The following is a 22,181-nucleotide window of genomic DNA, read 5'->3' as shown; positions in this document are numbered from 1 at the left end:
GCTCATGGAGAAAGGAAAAAAAACAAGTTTGTCGTTTTCCCGAAATAAAAGTACAGTATTAGGGTCATAAAAAAAAAAACTTGCTCTAATCAAAAGTTCACAGCCCCCCTAATTAAAAGTGTCAAATAAGAGTTTGTTATATTATATCTTGTTGTTGTCTGATATGAAATCAGATATCTGTCTATCCGTCATTAATAAAAAACAATCACATGTGCAGTCCTACAGACAGCTGTTCCAAAAGTGCATACAAATAAATATCAAAACGCACATTAAAGCCTGTAAAACGTACGCTTTTACGCACAGCTGAGTTGGCCTCTACGCACGGTGACATGTTGTTACAACAAAATAAGGCACAGGCACGGCAGAGGTTTCATTCCATATGAGAATAATACAATTGATATGAATTAGATCATCCAATCACATGAGGCCTGCAGTGGTAGCAGCAGGCTGTATGGCATGCGCTCTCCCGCTGCGCCACTGGTGACCTCTGGTTTTACGCACATTGTGATTCGGTTTTGAATGTAAACTGAGCTGTCAGTGTCATAGTTGCAGTTTGGCTAACATATGAGAGTCTGTGTGTGTGTGTGTGTGTGTGTGTGTGTGTGTGTGTGTGTGTGTGTGTGTGTGGGGGTTTGGGATCGCCATGGACTGAAGAAAACGCGCGTGCAGAGTAATGCACTTAAATACTCAATTCAACTCCACATTTCAGAGGGAAATGCACTCTTTAGTACATTTATTGGACAGCTGTAGTTAGTGGCTTATTTACAGATTATATACGTCTAAAAATTGTTATATACAACACATTAGATGCTTTCCACCTTGAATATCTACATTACAATGCTGCTTAATGCATCAGTAATAATCATACAATGAAATATAATATACACATAATAATTAAATGGGTCATCTTTAACAATGAGTGCTACTATTTCTGACAATTGCAGTCCATTCTGTTTCCAATACCCGGTAAAGAAAGCTAAATGTGAGCACTGTAAATAATGTCTTCTCAACAGCTCACCATTGACACACAGCTGTTGTGTAGATGTGAGTCTGCACTCAAGGCTTATTCTGTAACACTTAATCCACAGAGGACGATTCTTTTATTTTGGCACCCTCAGCAGACCACCTACTGAGGCTGTGAATATCTGTCTTGCTCAAGGATACTTCATGTCTAATCAGACGTTTGTGGTTGTATTTATCCTCTACACTTTTATTTTTAAAGGATCTTGTTCATTATAGTACTAACACTGGTGTCAAATGGGTCTGTGAATGTGCTCTGGCTGGAATAATACATTTAAAGGATACAATTAAATATTTGAGAAATAAAAAAACAACCCTCCCCCCAAAATGTCAACAATATCTCTCCAAAATCAGAAAAATGTTGTATCTCAGTTGACTCGTGTAAGTTTATAAATGAAAAAAGTTTTATTTGTTAGTGCTGTGTGTAATTGAATGCTACATACATACAGATAATCTTAGCATGAATGTACATGTACGTCGCCACAAAAGTTTTTTTCTTTTCTTTTTTTTCAACATCATTCACATAAACTACAGTACAATTTGAAAAAAGCTATAGGAGGGAACAGTGCTGTGAGGAGAGGAAGAGGGGGAGGAGGAGGAAGGGGGCACTAGTTCCCAGGGACAGAACACAGGAACTAACACAGCAAGCATGCAGAGAGCAAGAGACACCAGGGTCTGACGGGTTTATTTACTGGAACTGAAAAGGAAGGAGGATGGTGGCTGGGTGAACTGGTGCCTGAACCAAATGTTTCCATTAGAACCATCAGTTAAAATGCAAGAGGGTGGATTTATTTCATTTGTGCTTATACAGGAGAGTTTCCTCTCCTTTCCCTGACTGCGTAGATATTACACTGATCAGTGCAGCTCTCCCTTTCACTTTGCAGTATTCCTCACTGCAGATTGGTCCGTTAATGTTTCACACACCTCAACAGTACTCTATAACACACAGGACAAATGCACGACCACACAGTTGCCCTCACTGATACAAACAACTAAACCAGTGCTGCAGGGTTGGAATTATTGGGCTGTGAACAGACACTTGTATTATTATTATTATTATTACATGTTAAGTCTACTGTCAACACAGTATGTGAGGTCCTTGGTCTGCACCTGGAGCGACTATTTTTTTATTATGCACATCTGATGATGTATCAGCACCAATTAACAAGTCGAACATTCTTGAGTACTTGTAGGTCTTGGCAAATATGAACCCACCTTCATTGATTCCTGATGCAGTTTTTGTTGTAATTACTCAACTTTCACACCACCACCCTACAGAATTCTTTGTGTAGAAATTGTGTCTTCTGTGATTTGGCCTTAGAAACAATTCTACATTGTTCAAAAAAAAAAAAAAAAAAAAAAACCAGCCAGCCTTCATCACAAACTCACCCAAGGCCCTGGTCTCTCCCTCGAGGAATATAGATATTCATATCAATTTAAAGAATACGCATTAAAAATAATAAAAACAAATGTGAAAAAAATACATACAGTACTTCTTTACTTTAAGTCCAGGTTGTTCTCAAAGTCTTATAATGCCAGATTCAGAAAATAAAAAAGGAAAGATGATGGCTGGTGGAACCAACCGTCTGACCTCGCATGATGATGGTGATGAAGGACAAAGACAGAGAGCAGAAGAGGAGGAAGGAGCAGAGAGGTACTGTGGCCACTTTAAGGCTAAAACAAAAAGAAAAGAACTGCAAGCCAGAATAAAAAAAAAAAAGTTACTTCCTTGGCCTCCTCTGTTTGTATTCAACACTTTTCAATACTGCACTCAAACCATGAATCAACAGTGACAGAGGGGGAGAGGGGAGAGGGAACAGCTCCCCAGATGATCAGAAAAAGGAACAGTGGCGATCACAGCTGACATGTAAAACCAACTTGCATTCCAGGCTTCTCAAGTGCAACTACAATCTCATAGCATTCACAGAGGAGGAAGGTGTCATTCCCTCTGAGACACAACGTAAACCTTAATGCAACTTGTAACAGAACAAACAGTATTAATATTTCTTTCAAAACATGGAAAATATGTAACACAAAGTGCAGGTTCATCCTGCAGAAACAGCTCTGACAGACCAGTAAGGTTAGTAAATTAAAAAAAAGGCGCAGGTCTGTTTAAACATTTATAATACGATTCTCTACAGTCTGAATTTCCCTGTTTGACAGAATACTGTTTACATTCACACTCAGACTCACTCACACACACACACACACACACACACGCGCAGGGTGCTCTTTGAGATTCCCTGCAACATACCGATACAATCACTACATGGACTACAAAAACAACAAAAGAGCCTTTGTCAAAACATTTAACATGGTAAAAAGTAGCAAGAATACAAAAACAGTTCTTACATATTGTTTTTAAGAAAGACAAGTTCTGACATTTCCACACATCCACAGTATGTACAGGCTGAGAGGAAGTGTAATGTTCAAAACGTGGACATTTCCAGGACACATAAGTCTAACCGCACAGACCTCTGCAGGAATATGACAAGTACATTAGGTGTGAAATATATATTTCTATATATGTCTATACTGACAAGAGAGACTGGTATCGATCATTGGGGGTTTTATTGGTTAACTTCAGCTGGTTAGTTAGTCTACACACCTTTGGGATCGGGTGCTGCTTCATCCTGGTGTTTTGGTACAAACGGGAGGTAGCCATAACTATGGCCCACACATACGCTCACAGACATTTTATCATCTGAATAATTTCACTATAGGACTATAAATCCCCAAACTCCACCCTCCACCCCATTTCCCTTCACATACATTGAGGAGCTTTCTGGCTACTTCATAAATAATAAGTAAAGTACTAGAACTCAGAGGGACGTGGGAATTGGGTCGGGACCAAAATAGACGATATACTATGACCGTGTGGGGGTGAAAAGCATCTGAAGTCTGAATCTGAGTGCATGTGCATCTGAGGGGTTAATCAAACTTTCCACTCGTCTGATACTAAACAGCGACAGGCCGAGACCGAAAGAGGATGCAAAACAAAAGCACAAATGAGGGGGAAGAACGAGGGAGAAACTGAAGACCGGGGGGAAGAGATGTAGTCGGAGAAAGAGAGGGTGAAAGCAAAAAACAAGGGAATGATCCCCCTCTAGTGGATACTCCAGCGGCAAAGAAAACGTTTGTGGCCCAGTCAGTTTAGGTGAGTCTCGCCTATATTGACTAATTCAGCACACCTTACACTATACCAAACAATTTATGTCTCTTATAAGACAATGTCTTTTTCTTTTTTTTTTTTTTTAGGAGGATCTAAGTATTTGCTAAATCAGCCTGTATTATGGTACCTGTTTCAGTCCAAATATAAATGATGGCAGTTAAGTGGTTGTGGCTTCTTCACTGCTATCAACTATTTGAACGTGTGGCTGAGAAACAGGGGAGTGGTAAAAGAATAAAAAGAGGTGGAACAAAAAGGAAAGCACATGGAGAGAAAAAGGCCTCCTCAGGACTTTATGGAATGAGGGCTTTGGGCAGGTTAGTAAAGCAATGAAAACCTGATGTATCACTGAAGTGAATGAGTGCATTAATAACAGCCTGGTCTGTCCTGCAGATGCGGTGATAGTTAGGCTGAATAAACAGCCTACAAGGGATAGACAAAAGGACAGGAGTTGAGGGGACTGTCTGTTTGAGAGAAAAAGTTTCCAAGGATTTATATGCACTGGGGCACAGGGTAACCCCCTCCATCGGCTGTGTGCTGCACCGTGTGATCCTGCAAAGAGCCCAAGTCACTGAAACGCTCGCCGCACCAAACACACTTGAACTGGCCCTCTCTGGAGTGCGTGCTCGCGTGTTTGGTCAGGTGCTCGCGCTGTTTGAAGCCCTTGTTGCAGTGGCCACATTTGTACGGTTTCTCCCCTGTGTGCACGCGCCGGTGTCGGTTCAGGTCTGAAGAGTATTTGAAACGTTTTTCACAGTCAGGACACTTCAGCGGTTTTTCCCGCGACGGGTCGCAGCGATGCTGGACAAATTCCGAAGAGGACAGGAAGCGGCGGTCACAGAGCGAGCATTTGAGGGGCTTCTCTTGGCAGTGAGAGTTTTGATGACGCTGTAACGTGGAACTCTTCTTGTAGCCCTTGCCACACACGTCGCACTTGTACGGCTTGTCGGGCGAGGTGTTTGACGACTCGCCACACTTGTGTCTGAGCAGCTCTCCTGACTGGCTGAACTCCTTCTGGCATGAGGCGCACTTGAACAGGTTGTCCATGCCGTGGACGTGCTGGTGGTAGAGGAGGTGAGAGGGCTGCATGAAGCCCTTGTCGCACAGATTGCATTTGAATGGCCGGTCAGTAGGGTCTTTGTGTGTGCGTCGATGGCGCACCAGCGCATATTGCTGCTTGAAGCTCATCTGACACTCATCACAGTGGAAGGGACGCTCCTCTGAGTGTGTGCGCTCGTGTTGGCGCAGGTCAGATGGCCGCTTGAAACCCTTACCACATGTGGCACAGCGGAATGGCCGAGAACCCTGCGGGTGGCAGGGGTGGTGGAGGAGCTCTGACGACTCTTTGAAGTGCAGCTCACATAAGTTGCATTTGAACAAGTGCTCACCGGAGTGCACATACATGTGGCGCACGAGGTGGGAGCGGTGCTTGAAACTCTTCTCACAAACAGCACACTTGAATGGGCGTTCACTGCTGTGTGTTCGCTGGTGGTGCTGTAGGTGTGACGACTGGCTGAAGGCCTTGTCACATGTGTCACATTTGAAGGGCTTCTCTCCTGTGTGCACCCTCTCATGCCGTGTGAGTTCTGACAGGTGTTTGAAGCCCTTCTGGCAAACAGAGCATTTGTACGGCCGGTCTCGGGCCGAGGGAAAGGGTAGAATGGATGAGCTGCTGCTGGCTGACGCCCCATCACTGCCGGACTGCTGGGGATTATTTGAGTTGGGTGTGACGTTGCCAGAAGAACCGGGTCGGTAGGTCTTCTCACATATTGAACACTTCATTGGGTTGGTGCTGTTATGGGATGTGTGGTGCTGGGCTAAAGAAGTGAGTAGAGAGAAGCCCATCTTACACACCCCACACACAAACGGTTTCTGCTCCACCTGAACACACTGGTGTTCTAGCAAGTCTGTCGCCTGGTGAAAAATCTTCATGCACTGTGTGCACTGGAATGACCTGTCCTGACTCACCATGCACTGGTGCTCATGTGGGTTGGCCAGGTGGGAGATATCGTGTCCACAGGCCCCACACTTGTGTCCTCCCTCCGTCCCTACCTGTAGGGAGGGCTGCTGGGCCTGGGCGGGGTGCTGCTGCTGACTGTGCTGCCCGCCTCCAAGCTGCTGACCCCCGCTGTGTTGTTGGCTGTGTTGGCTGTGCTGTCCATGTTGACTCTGTTGCTGCAAAGACGTGGCATCTGGCTGAAGTACAATGCCATACACAGCACAGCCCAACGCGTTCTCAGCTCCTGGAGGGATGGTGTGGACGACTTGAGGTGGAGCGACCGCATGCTGCTGCCAGGCCTCTGTCATGCGGGCTCTGGTGTAGGGATTCAGTTTGGCAGCTGGTGTGGCCCAACTGCAGTGAGAAAGGGAGATAGGCACATATTTAAATAATGGGCTATAGGCTTCAGAGTGTGTCAAGATAAAAAGACAAGAAACTCACTCCATTGCAGTAGCAGCAGTGAAGAACTAGCGAGGGTGCTTGGTGGAGAGGTAGTAGGGGAGGATATAATGGCGGGAACAGATGCACAGAGGAGAACAGCTGCGTGGATATCAGACTTCCCCTACTTTAACTTTATTCTTGGCCTTCAAGTGGTATCTGTATGGAAAAAGAGAGTCATAGTGAGTCAAACAATGGGCAGATAACAACGGTGTCTATGGGTTTAAGCATTATGTCGTTTCTCCAACATCATGTGGTGCAACAAAAAGTACACACTGGCCAAAAAAGAATATTTGTGTAGCAAAATGCTTTTCAAAAAATGAAGAGAAATTGCTAATGTGCGTTTGCAACCTCCCTCCATCAGCTCTAGGAGCCAGACGACCCACCTGTGTAAACCCAGCAGAAGCAGAAACATTCACATTAATGGATTAGTAATAGTGTAGGACATGTTGCAATGTTAGGTTTACAACAGCTGGGCGCCAGACAGCCTCTGTAACACAATACCAGAGCGGATTGTTCACATTCACACACCAGCTCACTGAGCAACTCCGACTGAAGACAAAACGGATGTGACAACGGTTGAAGTGATGAAAACGTGTTCACATCAGTCATATCTTCATCCAAAAGTCACAGAGCCATGTACATGGACGGGAGGAACACTCTTACAGTGGGTTGCACAGTGTGTTAACATTGCTAAAAGCATCCCAATGCGATGAGATATAATCGTTAACGATTAGGAAATGTGCAACATCCGTGAGCGCAGAAACACACAGCAAGCGAGCAGTCGTTAACATACCCAGCAGGGCACAAACAATTCACGATAAAGTCGTATATTCAACTCTTTATTATTCAGGTTATGCAGTACCACCCCTGTCTATGCAGAAATCCAAATGCTCAACGATTCGCGGTTAAAAAAAAAAAGTGGAAGGCAGCGTCTGCGCATCATAACGTTTTTCGTCTCCAGGCAAAGATCAGTGTAATCAGCATAGCTTAGCTAGCTAGCCTAGCCGCTTGCTAACGCAGCCACAGAGGCGCAGGAAAGAGCTAACGTTAGCGGGCTAGCCACGGGAAAAGAATAGCCTCTTAGCAACCGACACGTTTGTTAGTGAGTGGTGCATGTCAACAGGGATGAGAAGCTCCACATTTACATACCTGGAGTGTTTAGAAAAGCCTCCTGAGTGTCCCCGATAGATGCCAGTCTGTAGTAGGTTAGCTACTCCCCCAAATACCGCTAGGTCTCTTCTTCACATCCGCAGACGGTGCTCGGGAGCTCTCTTGTTCGAGCGCTGTGGCTTCAGGGGCCGGAAAATATTTGGATTTGCGGGTCATTCAAATGGTCGAAAATTCTCCCGCGATTTCCCAAATCACCCCCTAAACGCTATCGTTTCACGTGTTCATTTATTTGGCTCCTAGGGCATCCTCCCGGCTGGCGAAAACATAGGCATTTTGATAGAAATTGGTAGCTAGCTATCGGCTAGCTTCTGAGCCCCTGCCCGCGCACGGGAACATGAATAAACCAAGACTTAATTGGCACGCTCACAACACACACACACACACACACACACACACACACACACACACACACACACACACACACACACACACACCCGGAACCTGGTACATGATGGCTTTAATGAAACTCTGCTGCAGAAGTATTATCGTCCACCACATTGGATTCCTGTTGTACTAGAGAGTAAGATGTGTTAGTGAGTGGTTATAAGACAAAACTATACAGTAAGAACAACGACGTCTTCCTCTAGGTGCACCCGAACCTGTCACCTCTTTAAATATTGTTATGACTGTATGACATGGATCCATTTATGACTAATGAAGACATTTCTTCATTAGTTTCTTCCTCATCCATGCACTGTACACGAATTGTAGTAAACCTCTGAAAGGGGAACCCATTAGTGGTGGGGCTGTGTTTCACTGGGACCTAAATTAACATTACAACGGGTTGTTTACATCGGAAGCGACAGACTTAGCGGAAGATACGCCGGCTGCTTGTTTGAAAATACGTTTAGAAGCCAACATGTTTGTTTCCGCTGTAGTTTGAATCAATACCGAGGCTCTCCAGCTCTTTCACATGCGTGATGTTTGACATGTGCTGACACAGCTCGGCCTTCAGGATGCTGGTCGGCTACAGCAGCAGCTCCGAGGAAGAGGAGGAGGAGGAGGAGGAAGGGGAAACTGAGGCGACTGCTGGAAACAAAAGTTGCTCTCGAAAGTGCCAAGAGGAAGATGATGGTAACGATGGCTGTCCAACGAGGAAGAAACCAAAAACTGAGGAACAGGTTCCTAAAACAAGGTGTGTGTGTGTGTGTGTGTGTGTGTGTGTGTGTGTGTGTGTGTGTGTGTGTGGGGGCCCAGTATAAGGAGGATGTCACAGTATAGACCTCACATTATAACTTGTGATTACTTATTAAACTTGTCTGATTAAACCATTTTAAAGGTCTTTTATATGGAAGACCATTTCCGTCAGTAAAAAAAAAAAAAGATGAAAACTTAGCCTTGGTAATAAAGTGTTCATGGTAAGTAACAATTATGAGATAATAAATAATAATAATAACAGTTATTAAATAACAAGTTTAATTCGATTTATTATGAATTTTCTATCTTACAATTATACATTTTTATCTCATAGTTTTGAGGCTTTGAGTTTTCATATTATTATTTTTTTTATTTTACTGGCAGAAGTGGGCTTCCGTAGTTAGTGTTAAACAGCTGGAAGATGAAGGTGAGCACTCATATTGGGCTGTGTATTCCAGCAGGCTGCCTCTTCCTGGATGCCTGTTGGCCATGTTTCCAGAGGAAGTGGACTCACAGACTGAAGACAGCGCTCTTCATGGTGGACGCGTCCGCTCCTTCAAACACGAGAGAGGCAACTGGGCCACCTATGTTTATTTGCCATGTAAGACCAGCACTCTTTGCTGTTGATGATTGGTAGTTATCATTGATCGATTTGTGCTCATTTATTCAACCTGATGCCTCACATTCATTTCTTCTTGTGTGCATGTTTCTCTGTCTGTCTCCTCCCCACGTCAGACCATCCTGAGGAGGAGTTCAGGGAGTTGTTGGAGGAGCTCCTCTCAGCAGCAAGGGCCCGTGGTGTGCTTTTGACCCCGCAGGAGGAGTTCCACCTCAGCGTGTCTCAGACGGTGGTGCTGAGACACCACTGGATCCAACCCTTCACACAGAGCCTCAGGGCAGGCCTGCTGCACTGCAAGAGGTTAGCTCAAACACCCAAACACAGGATGAATGAACTTAAGTTCCTTTTGATTTCATTTTTGCTTTTTTTTGCTTTACACATTTATTACAAAAAATGTTTTAATAAAGGGTTGTGGTGGTGAAATGAAACCAAAATATATCACAGAAAAAAAACAAGGTCAAAAGGAAATTAAATGATAGAGAAATCAAACAATGAAGAGAGTGCAGTTATATATAATCATTGTATTACCATAAATATAACTATCTCAAGGCAAGGTGAATAAGGAGTACTATGGAGTAAGTGGAATAGTAAAAATATATTAAAAATTACACCAGAAGCTGATTAAAGTGGAACTTTCATTTAAATGTGTTTCCTGTTGCCAGGTTTGTGTGCTCAGCGGGAAGACTGAGGGTCTATTGTAATGCTGAGAGAACGAGGTACAGTCAGTGCCTTTAGTTGTGTCCTCAATCTTAATGACTGTCTGTGTGTTTTAAATGTCTGAGCATCACTTCTGTCTGTCTGTCATCCCCTGCAGGACGTTTCTGGGGATTGAAGTGTGTACTGGGCATGCTCAGTTGTTGGAGCTGGTGCAAGCAGTGGACAGAACAATGACAGAGTTTCACCTGGACACTTTCTATAAGGTCTCTGTTCAACCAGTTGGACCATTTTGTGGTTCACTCTTAAGTTTGAATTAGTCTTTTTCTGTTGTTGATATGTTGATACCTGGGTAAACACAGCAAATGTGCTCAGTGGGTTATGTTCTTCTATGCTGTAGCAAACATTCCATTTACATTTTAAGATAATAAGATAACAGGTGTGTTTTTACATTATAGTACCTAGCACAGTCTTCAGTGTAAGTGTAAGTCAATGCCTGAATCTGGAGTAGTGCACATCCATGTCTTCCCTCCCCAATGTTCCCTCTGATGTGTTTTCTAGGATCCATCTTTCCACGTGAGTCTGGCCTGGTGTGTGGGAGATGTGACGGGACAGATGAAGGAGTGCATTCAGGAGCTGCAGGTACTAGGGTGGCTTGTGTCTGTCCATCTGAACTTAACAACACTGACGTTGTGAATCATTACGATTCAGTATATTGCGATATATTGCAATTTAAAAAAACAGATTTTAGGTAAGCTATAAAGACCACGCCACAATATAAATAAAAGCTGAGTAAATTAAAAAGTTAACTTATTTTGTGCAACCAGAACAGTGGGCTTCTGCCTTTGTATGTATCACAGTCCGTCTAACAACAAACATCATAGCCCTCAGTTTACATTTACAACACTGCTATCTAGTGGTTGGGGGCTTAAACACAAAAGGTAATAAAGTGTTTTTACAATATTTTCATACACCCCTAATTAAAAATGCCAAAGATATGTGTGTAATTTTATAGGATGTCTTAATCAGTTTATCTACCAAGAGCTGTTAGAAGTCCTTTTATTAGCTGCAAAATGCCCCACTCAAGTCATAATTCTTTAACAAATTGGATGTGTGTTAATGTTAAAAAAAAGATTATCAGCAGATATACTGTTGACCATCAGGCTCTAGTCTGGATGTAGGGTTCCTCTCTGAGGCTTAGATCGCAATCTCTGTTAGACTCATACAGCAGTCGGTTATTTCTTGCATGTGTGTTGTGCTGAACACTGCTGAGGACCGTTCTGGGTTAACGCTGGGTGCGCATGATAAGCAGTCACAGCAGTTTTGACTGAATGACTTGCACAGAATTTACCAGCTGGTTACTCTTGACGCTCTGATTTTGTGACCCTCAGAGTCTGGTTGATGACCGTGAAGAAGGACCATTTCTGCTCAGGCTGGACTGCACGGAGCTGCGCTGCAGGACGGGAAACAAGACCTTCCGCTTCCCTCTTGAGCCCGAACATTTGACATAACCTACACACTGACCACTGGACCTTTACAGCCGTGTACTCCTGACCACCATAAATGAGCTGGAAACATGATCAGATCAAGAGAATGGATTAAATTGCATGGTTAAAGCCATACAGTTGTTAGGAATGTGGCTATGTGTGACACATCCCGGCAAAGACAATCAAAGCTCCATAGCAAGAATAAAGAATGTTAATGTTATTGTAATACTGTATATAAATAAAGTTCCTACTAGTTTTATACTAGTTTTGGGTTGGCATTGGACGGTATTAATATTACAAGATGTATGATGTTCACACGTCAGCTCAGCTTGTAGAGAATCATGACGCATGTGTGAGAAGCTGCACATTAGAAAGGAAGTTGTAAATGTATTCATACTGAAACCTCAGCGTGTGGTTCCAACACAGTCATATCTGGTAATTTACCTTGACATGAACACAGAGGAAGAGGTTAGTCATCACTTAATACAGTTAAAATGACCATTATTGTAATGTCACTGGCTCTGTAAAGTCTCTCAAATCAAACTGAAGGAAAACTTTTTTTTTTTTTTTTTTTCCACATAGCATGAATGAAGTGTATACCAGAGGGATTTACTGCACAAAGAAAAGTCAATGGCTGAATGTAATATTTGAAATATTTACTCTACAGAAGGCAACACGTTTATGACACACATTTATGATAGTTCACAGCAGATATGAGCATATCATCTTGGTCTGGCCCACAGAGGGCTCGATGGCACAGTAAAATCCCTCAGATCAGACAGATTCTCCACCAGGACAGAGTCAGGTTTTAAACTCTGCACATGGAACTTTTCAAGTCTGTCTAAACAGAAAGAGGATATATAAAATAATAAACAGATCTGAATTATACGGTAAGAACAATAACCCTCATTTGTCCCTGTTTAAATCCAGCCCATCCAGGCACCAGGGTCAAACCAAACCTGGGCAAAACATATGTATAGAACAATCATAATGTACTGTATAGGACATTGAAAGTGAAGAGAAAGAGCTTACTATAGCGGGTAATTTCATTTTACATTATACATGAATGCTAAAACAATGATTCCAACAGTTAAAAACATTACGTTTTTTGATCCATCAGGAGCAGAATTTAATTTGTTTAAATCCATAACACTAAAAAATCCACTTATTAGATTTACTGGAGCTTTCACCTACATGTCATGCTCATTAACGGATACAGCGGCCATCACATGGCCTTTTAAAAATGGACAGGACAATAGAGATATCTCCAAAACTATTGAGCAAACGGCATTCACTGATGAAGACCATGACATGCAGTTGAAAGCTCTGGAAAAAGCCAGTAATTGGACCTTGACTCAAGATTTTCTTTTTTTTTGACAAATCTTTTTTCTCCAAGGTTCACTTGCTAGCTCTTTCTGGAGCTTTCAGCTGCATCTCATGGTCTTCATCAATGAGCAAACTCAATGAATGGAGCCGATTGCATTCACTGATTCAGACCATGAGATGTGGTTCAAGGTCCTGAAAATGCAAGTAAGTGGCTTCAACATGACTAAAATCAACATCCACACCCCAGGTATGGTTCCAGTCCCTCTGTGACTCGTGTAAATAAAAACTATCCTTGAAGCAATCCTGGACGTACAGCTTGGCTGCATGCAAAAAAATAAACATAAAAGATCAACAAAAGGATCACTAGAAATAAAATGACAAAACAAATAAACAAGTTGATTTGGTAGAAGTCTACTTAGGTTTGTTAATAAGTCAGAGCACTGTAACATGTGACCTGAAAGATACCAATACAGTATGCCCTTTAGCCAAACATCAGAGTCCAAGGAGTTCAGAAATCTCCAATATTAATAAAAAGATCTGACTTTGATTAATAACTCAGAAAGTGGCACATACTGTATATCCCTGGGTTTCCACTTGTACATACGCACATTCTTTATCATAATAACCATACAAGAATTTAGTAGGTAAAACCTTGGGTTATTTAAAAGCTGAGACTCATAAAAGTCATTGTATTTAGGCGTACTCGACAGTAAACAACCTGACAGTAACAGAAGTTGTATAATTACGGCTATAAAATTAATTTTAAAACATTTTTGCAGTTGTGCTACAAAATTTCAATACTTTTTCTTAAGCGATGTGGCATGTACACAGGAATATTTTGGCAGTCAGTGTTGAGAAAGACAGGCGAGATGAGTCAGTCTGTCCTACATATACCTCTATGTCTGTGTGTCTGTGTGTGTGTGTGTGTGTGTGTGTGTGTGATTAAAGCAATCTTCCTTCTAGCCAGTCCCTCACTTCCTTCCAGCCTCACGGGGAGAACAGCACAGTCTTGATGTAAGACACAGTCGTGATGTTCAGCAACATGTTCACGTGTTCGTTCCCTGGGAGCTCTTTTAACGCCACGGGCTGTTTTTGCTTTCCTACCCAGCGCTTGCACTGCACGGCGCTCCGCAGGTTGACTGTCCCATCCCCGTCGCCGTACAGCACGGTGGGCTCAACGTCGGGGAACTTGTCAGAATACTGGAAGCCCTCCGACGTGGGGACGCCGCTGCCGTACAAGCAGTGGACGGCCACGCCGGGGGGCGTGAGGTCGGTCACCAGCGGCTCCGTGTCCTGCCGCATCAGCCAGCCGTCCTCAAAGCCGATGTCCGAGTAGAGGCGCTTGTAGTCCTGCACAGTGTAGTTGGCGGCGGGAGTCTGCACCAAGACCTGGTGGTGCATGGGTGGGGAAACAAAGTTACTCAGTTGTTTGATTTGGTTACTTCTACCAAATACTAAAGAAATTCATTTTGATAATCTACACCACTGCCTGTTGGCATTATGGGTAAGACCTACTCAACTGAACACCACTGACGTTGGTATCTGATGAGCTGGGAATGAGAACGGGCTGTAAAAGCATGTAGGAGAAACTATGGTGGCCACGAAAAACGCGAAAGGCCCTATCTAGAGCCAGTGTTTGCTTTGTCTGATCTGTGCCTACTGTAAAAACATGGAGGTTCAACATGGCAGACTCTGTAGAAAAGGACCCTCTGAAGATAAAAACAGCTCATTCCAAGGTGACAAACAGAATACAGAGTTGTTGTGATAATTCTGTGGGCTCGTAACTACCAACTGATATTGTAAATTTGAAAACACTGAAAGCTCAGAACGCCAAGAGAGGAGGACAAATGAAAAAAGAGGCAAAGATGCAAACAAAGGATTCAATTTAAGTCTTTCTTAGAAAATGATGGACGCCTGCCTACAAACATACATCACACACAGACCTGATCTTTGGGCCAGGAGTGGGCATAGGGGAGCAGCCAGGAGGTGGAGACAGCAGAACGTTGCTGGGAGCGAATCTTCAACGGGCTGATCACTGGGATGCGGTTATTGTCACCTGTTGGCAGAGAAAAGAAACCAGTCAGGGGGGAACTGAAAGCGAGCTAAGAATTTCCAGCCATAGAGCCAAAACCAACGAGGACTTTCGCTGTGTGGCTTCTCAAAAAAAAAAAAAAAATCCAGTATGATGTACAGTTCTGTTTAATCCAGAGTGTGTCAGGGTTACTGGTAGGGCAGGGAAACATTTACCAGCATTCAGGATCTGGTGTAACTGTCCTTTATGCAATCTGGTCTAAGCAGTTAAGCAATCTAATATCTAACAGAGGATGGATGGGAGCAGTTGCTGTGCATTACTGGGGTTATTACACAGGCTCTTCCCATCACACCACATGAAACGCATTAACTCCCTACTTAGATGACTACAACAGATGACTGGATGTTTGAAAAGCTTGAGGACTTCACTACCCAGTAAAGATGTAACACAACACCATTAATCTGCACTGTCTTTCGATCTCTTTAGTGGCAAACAGCAATGGAGTACAGGTTAAAAAAAACTCAAAATCATTGAAGCACCAGCATTAGCAAGTTGGTCTCAGCAGACCATTCACTCACAGCTGGGCAGAAGCAACTGGTACTGGCTTTTCTCCCCCTTGTTGACCACATTAGAGAACAGATATATCCATTAAAATAAAATAAAAATATGTGTGGAGTCTGAAATAGACAGGAGGGAGCACCGTCTATTGAGCCAGTCCTACCATCCCAGAATGAGGCTTTGATCATTGAGCAATGTCTAAATAACAGGTTGCCTTCAAAGGGCAAGTATTCGGTTGATCTATGTGTAGTAGTGTTTATCTTTTTGCACTTTTAGAAATTATAAACAGAGAACTATAACTTCCTGTAAAATCTTGGAGGTGAATGGATTTAGCAAAGACTTTTATTTTGAAGGTTACAGGAAACACTTTTGAGTTGGGGCTTGAATTGCTATTTGTAAGTCCAACACTAAGCATTTAAGCTGTAAATAACCTCCAACTATAACAGTCTTAGGGAGGCAAACAATATATTAAAGCTGCCAATCCTTCATAAGTGTAGTTATGAGTAGGTTTATGTATATATACTATTTATATACTACTCACACATGTGTGAGAAAGACCTGGTTATGCTAACCTAGCAGACATTATTGGGTTATTTTGTCTGGTTATTTGTAATTTAGGCATGTTGTGTTATTTTGTGACATGTAATTTAAAATTGTCCTTATTATAGATAATTACAAAATTCTAATTTAATTTTATGGAGTGTCAGATCATCAATCTAAAATAACTTTGTGTATTAGCAAGCAACGGTTCTTAGGGTTAGACCCACTACATAAGCAAACCAAAACTGTTTCTGCCCCCTACCAGAGGTGAGCACGCGGAGCGTCTTGGCCACCCCGGCCCACGGTGGTCCCAGAGAGATGAAAGCTTTGATGTATCTGTCTTTCCAGGCCTGTGGCTGCTGGTTGAGGAAGTACAAGGTGTACATGTTGCCCATGCTGTGAGCGATGAGCACCACGGGCCCGCCAGCCTTCTCCGCCATCTCTTCGATCATCTTCTGCAGCGCCAGGAAATACTCTTTATTCTCATCTGATAGAGGAGAAAAGACCAACAGAGAGAAGATGAGTAAACAAAGTTACTGTGAAACTCCCTGCATTCCCATTAACAGGCTGGAGCGCTGCCAACATCTTGGCTCAAGGTTTGGCTGCTTCCTGGTTTGTACAGAAACGTTCCAAGTTGAAAAGTGGCCTGATGGGTAAAATTCCCCACACTTCCCAAGTTTATTTACCCCATTTATTCTGGCTTCACTGCCTAAAATACTCTTTCAAACAATGTTTAAAAGTATGTGCTCACATTTATATCTAGCGTCATCCAAATGATTTGTATTTCATCATATTGTGCCTAGTGATCAACACTTACTCACAAAATTATATATATGTGTTTGTAATCATTGTAACCATTTAACATGCCTGCTAAACAATTATTTTTTTATTTTTTTATTTAAATAAAGTCCCCTCCACTCTTTAATCAGTGTTTCTTCTTGTTCCTACACTGTGCTGTTTGAATGCTGTATGTGCAGAGTTTGACACAGTTGTTGTGTCACATGTTGTAAATGTACCAGTGTAAGAGTGTGTGTGTGTGTGTGTGTGTGTGTGTGTGTGTGTGTGTGTGTGGGGTTGCTTACTGGGGGCTTTCCTCCAATCATAGGGAGCTCCTTTGACGTCATCATCCCTGGTGTAGCCCCACTCCACCAGCGCCTGCACTATAGTAAAGAAATACATGCCTACGAAGACAGACACAAAAGAAGAAAGCCTCGTACAGTTCAGTCTCTTACTCAGAACATGGGTGTGACAAAAGTCTGATTCTTGTTGGTCTGTCTTTGTGAGGACCCATTTAGACCTTTTTCTGTTTGGTTTTGGACCTTTGACTCACCCACACTGCGTTTGCTGGGGTCCAGATACTCCAGTGAATACGTCTGTCCGAACCCGGGGACACGGATGTCCACACCCGGGGGGGACGAGGTGGCATGTGTGGTCTTGTTGTAGATCAACCTGCACACACACACAAAATGTGAGAAGGAGCATTCGATCAGACTCAGTTCTGCATCTGTGGTGAACCACACACACACAAATACATCTTACTGAGAGGCACTTCCCATTTTAATTCACCATGGCTCTACCACCTTCTAAGTTATGTTGGTCATCAACTTCCCTAACTCTTGTTTTTTTTTGATCACATGCAGATGTGAGAGAAGATGTCAGGGTTTGCCAAGCAGAAGCAGATCTTTAAACTACAATGACATTTAGATATTTTCGAAAGCTACACATCTATGGTTGCTAGATAAGTACGCTAACTGGATCTTGGTCATGTTCTAAAACAGTGTTATTTTTGTTTAACTTACAAGGGTTAAAACTCTGAATTATGCTAATTATATATGTATTAACATACAGTGGCTAATGTTAGAAAACTTCAGATAGATATTGATGAGAGGTGGGACCCAAGTCATTGTCCCAAATGAAGACACCAGGGCATCATAACATCGTATTGCGATTATTCTGACAGATATGATTCAAGATTGCACCACAAATTTAATTTGCACTGAAAAAAATCATGATAATGTGAAAACAAACAAGTTTCCTTAATTCTGGAGAGCTACATTTGTAGGCCAGGGCATCTCTGCAGCACTTCAGTACTTGCTCCGATTGGATGTTTTCGCTCAGGCCCGGAGAATTTTAGCAAATTCCATTAAGAGCACTAAATAAGATAGAGGAACCTGATTGTTTCACAGATTATCTGTCTCGTGTTCTACTGTCAGGATATAGTGAAAGTCTCAGCAAATATAACAAAAAGTAATTTTTATAAAAAATTACCTACTGCAGCTTTAAATGTTGTTCTTACATTGTAAGTTTGCATTGATCAGTTTTCAGTCAGAGATAGTTTATAAATTATGGGTAATTTATTTAAATCAGATTGTTGACTGAACTGAAAAGTGGGAATACAAATTAATCTCTGGTTTCAGGCGGTTCCTGAGCTTTAAATGAACTATTGTGCATCTGCAATAAAAAATGTTCTGTTTGTGGCCACATTGCCATGACAGTCAGTCACGCAAGTCCAATCATATGAGCAGCCAGTCGTAGGAGTGTTGATCACGGTTTCCACTCACTAATCATGTTGTGTTCCTTTCAAAATAAGAGCCCACTGTCAGTCAAGATAAATTTAGTCCACGATGAACAAATCAATCCTCTAACTGCAGAGGAAGTCTGCATTAGTGAACCCACATCTTAAGAACAGGGAAGAGGGCAATTATTCAACATAACTGCAAAATGGCTCTCTATTTAATTGCATCACAGCAGAGCTCTCATTTAGAGATACAGCAGCTCACAGTTCTCATGTCTAAATGAATAATCTAACATGTGAGTGGTTTTTAGTTGAGTGCTGATGGAAAGGTTTAAAAGGAATGTTATCTCACCCTTTGTTTCCTTCCATACCTTGTTGATAAATAGAGGGTTCAAAGGTTAGTTTATCCAGTGCTGGGTGATAACTGTTAGCAGAAAGTCAAACAGGCTGTCGAACCCATCTACCTACTCCCTTATTCTATGACAGCACTTCCAGGAATTTGCACCACAGCATGTTTTCACACACACAAAAAAAAAAAAATAAAAATCAAGCCTTCCCCATAAAAACACCAACGGCAAAATATTAATCAATTTCACAACAGAAACATGCCACACTAATCATCACATGATGTTCAAAATGGGCCATCAGCAAACCTCGTACATACATTTGGTGAGTCGGATAAATTCATCAGACAAACAGTACTTTATTGATGTCTGAATGCGAACAGAAAGACCCACGTCATACCTTATGTTGTCAATCCAACAGTCTATGGCTACAGGGACCAGCAGCTCCAGGTTCAGCCACAGAGTGAAGAAGGACTCAGTCTTCTTATAGCAGATGTAGTGAACCACACTAGGTTTATCGAGCTTCGCCTCCAACTGGTTTCCCAGATCCCCTGGAACTGCAACAGGTAACATTAGGAATGAGTCACATAGTAAGACCGTCCGGATGACATTAAAGGTTTTTAATTATAACTGTTAATGTGCATATTCATTAGTGATTATCTCATTCTTACTCTTCTTCCATACTGTGACACGTTTCTAATGTATGTATATTTGTCAGTTATCAATAATTCAACTTGACATGAGACGGGACAGGAAGCTTTATTTACTTGCCCTTGGTCTATTCCTCCTCCTCTGTGTATGATCAAACAACACACACAAAACATTGCACAGTCCAAGGCCACGTATAGTATATAGTATGAGGCCAACTGTCCCGATGGATGCCATGAACCCAATGCATACTTTACAGTTCTAAACACTTTTTAAAACATTTTAAAAAGCCAGACAGTCAGTGGAAATTCTGAGCATCGCTGGGCTGTTTTGTTCTTTTTCAAAGACTTTGAAATTTAAACATTATACTTAAATTTTTTAGACTCTTCAATAGTTGGTTCTAATGTCAGAATTGCGGTAGAGATATGATGGATATAGACAAAGATATGTCTAAGAATATGTTTTCCTATCCTTTGGGCTTAAATGTGCCAGAAACTAATTGATGGATGGGTAAATATCTGTTGAAATACTGTCAAAATAAAAACTGGTTCAACATGATTCAGTCCAAGCGGGAACTTTATTTAAATTACTTTTTAAATTTTGTTTTTTCTATAGACAACGATGAATATTCACCACTACTACCATATGGGTAGTTGTTTCTCTGATTGCGCCAATGCAGCAACACTCACAGCTTAAAGATCTATTCCAGAAACGTATGAAGACACAAAGCCTGAATACAAATAGTCTGCTCGAAACAATAATGAGTTTTTCCACAAAAAAGGTATAATTTCTGCATTAAATCTGCTCTACTCCTTTTACATCATAAAAAAAATAAATAAAAAAATCCCAAATCTATGAAAATGCAAGAAAACTGATTTTTGACTAGAGGGGGAGTTTTGTTTTCTGACAGTGAATAAATATTAACCTTTTCTCCCCCTATGACTGAATGGACTGTGTTTAGCCTTTTTCAGCTATTAGTTTAGCATTTTATCCCACTCTATAATATTGAAATGGTCGAACGGGCCCTTCTGGTTGCCTCACTGTCAATTTACCACAAAATTACAGCAGCCCAACACCGGCTTCTCTAAAACTGTAATATTCTACTGTTTCACCACAAGAACAAGCAAACAGCAGGAGGTCACTGTGGGTCAAGCAGTTACACAGACTCTTATCACACATGCATAGGCACAGACTGAGGCTGTGGTTGTAAGCTGGACAAACACAGATTCCTCTAAACCCAAGACCCCTTCAATGAGTGGAGGGAGTGTGGCAGTGTGTTAGCTTTTAACTTGGATTATGAATAGAAATGTACATAAACGTTACACAGTTACTGTGAGATTAAAGAGAGTCCATATCAGACCTCCTCGGTATCCTGAGCACTTTAATTGGCTGCAATGCTGGAGAGTCAGATTGTGTTCCAACTCAGTCATGTGATCAGAGGACAGCTGACTGTAAACAACATACACACACACACTCACTGAACACAACGTTTAAATGTTTACTAAACCACGTAAATACATGTCAGCATTAGTGTGGTAATAAGTGTGTTTTTTTTTTACTTATAATCCTCAATACGGGAGTTCATTTCTTCGACACTGTCCTGCCAAACTCCGTTCGCAAATATAGCAATGTGAAGACGTCTTCCTGGAAAGAGACATTATATCCTCTACAACCGATGACTAAACACATTTCGGATTCGACGGGACTGTGCTTTCGATACAGCGCCAATATAATAGTCAAAATGATATTTCTTCTGATAAAATTAGACATACAACCTGGTGCAGACCGCTCTCTACGACAAACAGCTGGTTGTTTAGGTGGAAGAAGATAATAGGAGCGACAGGCCAAACATTTACAAAAGTAGAAATTTAACCGACGTATATACAAATTGGAGGAATATGTTTAAGCCGAATATAAGACTGGCCATATACTCATTTGAAAAATGTTGAATCTTACTGTATGCTTTATACAGCATTTGTGACAAGCAAAGAGAGATAAAATTGAATTAATTTTGAATGGAGTTTGGCCTGTCTTGGCCATCGCTAGCTGTTGATGAGTAAGTTGCACAATGAGCTGTCCGCCAGAAGACAGTCAGGTAAACAAGACTAGAAACACCGAAGAAAACACTTACCGAGGACTACGGGAGGTCGCGGGGAACAAGGCTTGTCGCCGACACATTTCCCCAACGGTCTCTCGCTGCTCCGAGCCGACAACAGCAACAACAACAAACCGACGTGGAGCAGCGAAGAGAAGGCGGTTATCCGTTGCCAAGCCGCCATGGCTCCTGGTGTCTCATAGCCCACCGGTCATGGTCGCCTCCTCGGTGTGTGTAGATGTGCAGAGGAGGTCTTGCGGTGTGCTGTTCAAGTCCTGTGATGGGATTTACCGCAATGTAAACGTTGACGGTGGTCAGTGATCAAGAAGGTGACGATCACGAGGTCCAGATCACAGAGCAACCCACCCGACAACTTCAACAGTGGAGTCAAAAGTCATCGATCTCAGATGTAGTCGGACGGACAAGA

General features: G+C 42.3%; 3 protein-coding genes across 4 annotated transcripts; 1 reads left to right on the top strand and 2 right to left on the bottom strand.

The window, feature by feature from the left end:
• Window positions 1-1,402: 1,402 nt before the first annotated feature.
• On the bottom strand, window positions 1,403-8,142 carry znf319b (zinc finger protein 319b). The gene is made up of 3 exons (XM_051382252.1): window positions 7,779-8,142; window positions 6,630-6,785; window positions 1,403-6,542 (listed from the first exon to the last, which is right to left on the bottom strand). The coding sequence occupies exons 2-3, from the start codon at window positions 6,632-6,634 to the stop codon at window positions 4,682-4,684; spliced, it is 1,866 nt and encodes a 621-aa protein (XP_051238212.1). The 5' UTR covers window positions 6,635-6,785; window positions 7,779-8,142; the 3' UTR covers window positions 1,403-4,681.
• A 340-nt stretch (window positions 8,143-8,482) lies between these two features.
• Window positions 8,483-11,955, top strand: usb1 (U6 snRNA biogenesis 1). 2 transcript variants are annotated; one of them, XM_051382259.1, is made up of 7 exons: window positions 8,483-8,934; window positions 9,398-9,537; window positions 9,672-9,855; window positions 10,218-10,271; window positions 10,370-10,475; window positions 10,771-10,851; window positions 11,601-11,955. In XM_051382259.1, the coding sequence occupies exons 1-7, from the start codon at window positions 8,756-8,758 to the stop codon at window positions 11,718-11,720; spliced, it is 864 nt and encodes a 287-aa protein (XP_051238219.1). In that variant the 5' UTR covers window positions 8,483-8,755; the 3' UTR covers window positions 11,721-11,955. The 2 variants fall into 2 exon arrangements, with proteins under 2 accessions (XP_051238219.1, XP_051238218.1); XM_051382258.1 differs by having other exon boundaries at window positions 9,395-9,537.
• Window positions 11,956-12,337: 382 nt separating this feature from the next.
• pla2g15 (phospholipase A2, group XV) lies at window positions 12,338-22,161 on the bottom strand. Its single transcript, XM_051382255.1, has 7 exons — window positions 21,791-22,161; window positions 19,412-19,568; window positions 17,483-17,601; window positions 17,235-17,333; window positions 16,415-16,639; window positions 14,966-15,078; window positions 12,338-14,411 (listed from the first exon to the last, which is right to left on the bottom strand). The coding sequence occupies exons 1-7, from the start codon at window positions 21,936-21,938 to the stop codon at window positions 14,010-14,012; spliced, it is 1,263 nt and encodes a 420-aa protein (XP_051238215.1). The 5' UTR covers window positions 21,939-22,161; the 3' UTR covers window positions 12,338-14,009.
• Between the last annotated feature and the right edge of the window lie 20 nt (window positions 22,162-22,181).

Source organism: Dicentrarchus labrax, unplaced genomic scaffold (assembly GCF_905237075.1).
Source record: "Dicentrarchus labrax unplaced genomic scaffold, dlabrax2021, whole genome shotgun sequence".
NCBI lineage: Eukaryota > Metazoa > Chordata > Actinopteri > Moronidae > Dicentrarchus > Dicentrarchus labrax.
The sequence above is the reverse complement of the archived record's forward strand: the minus strand, read 5'-3'. Positions and strand labels throughout refer to the sequence as shown.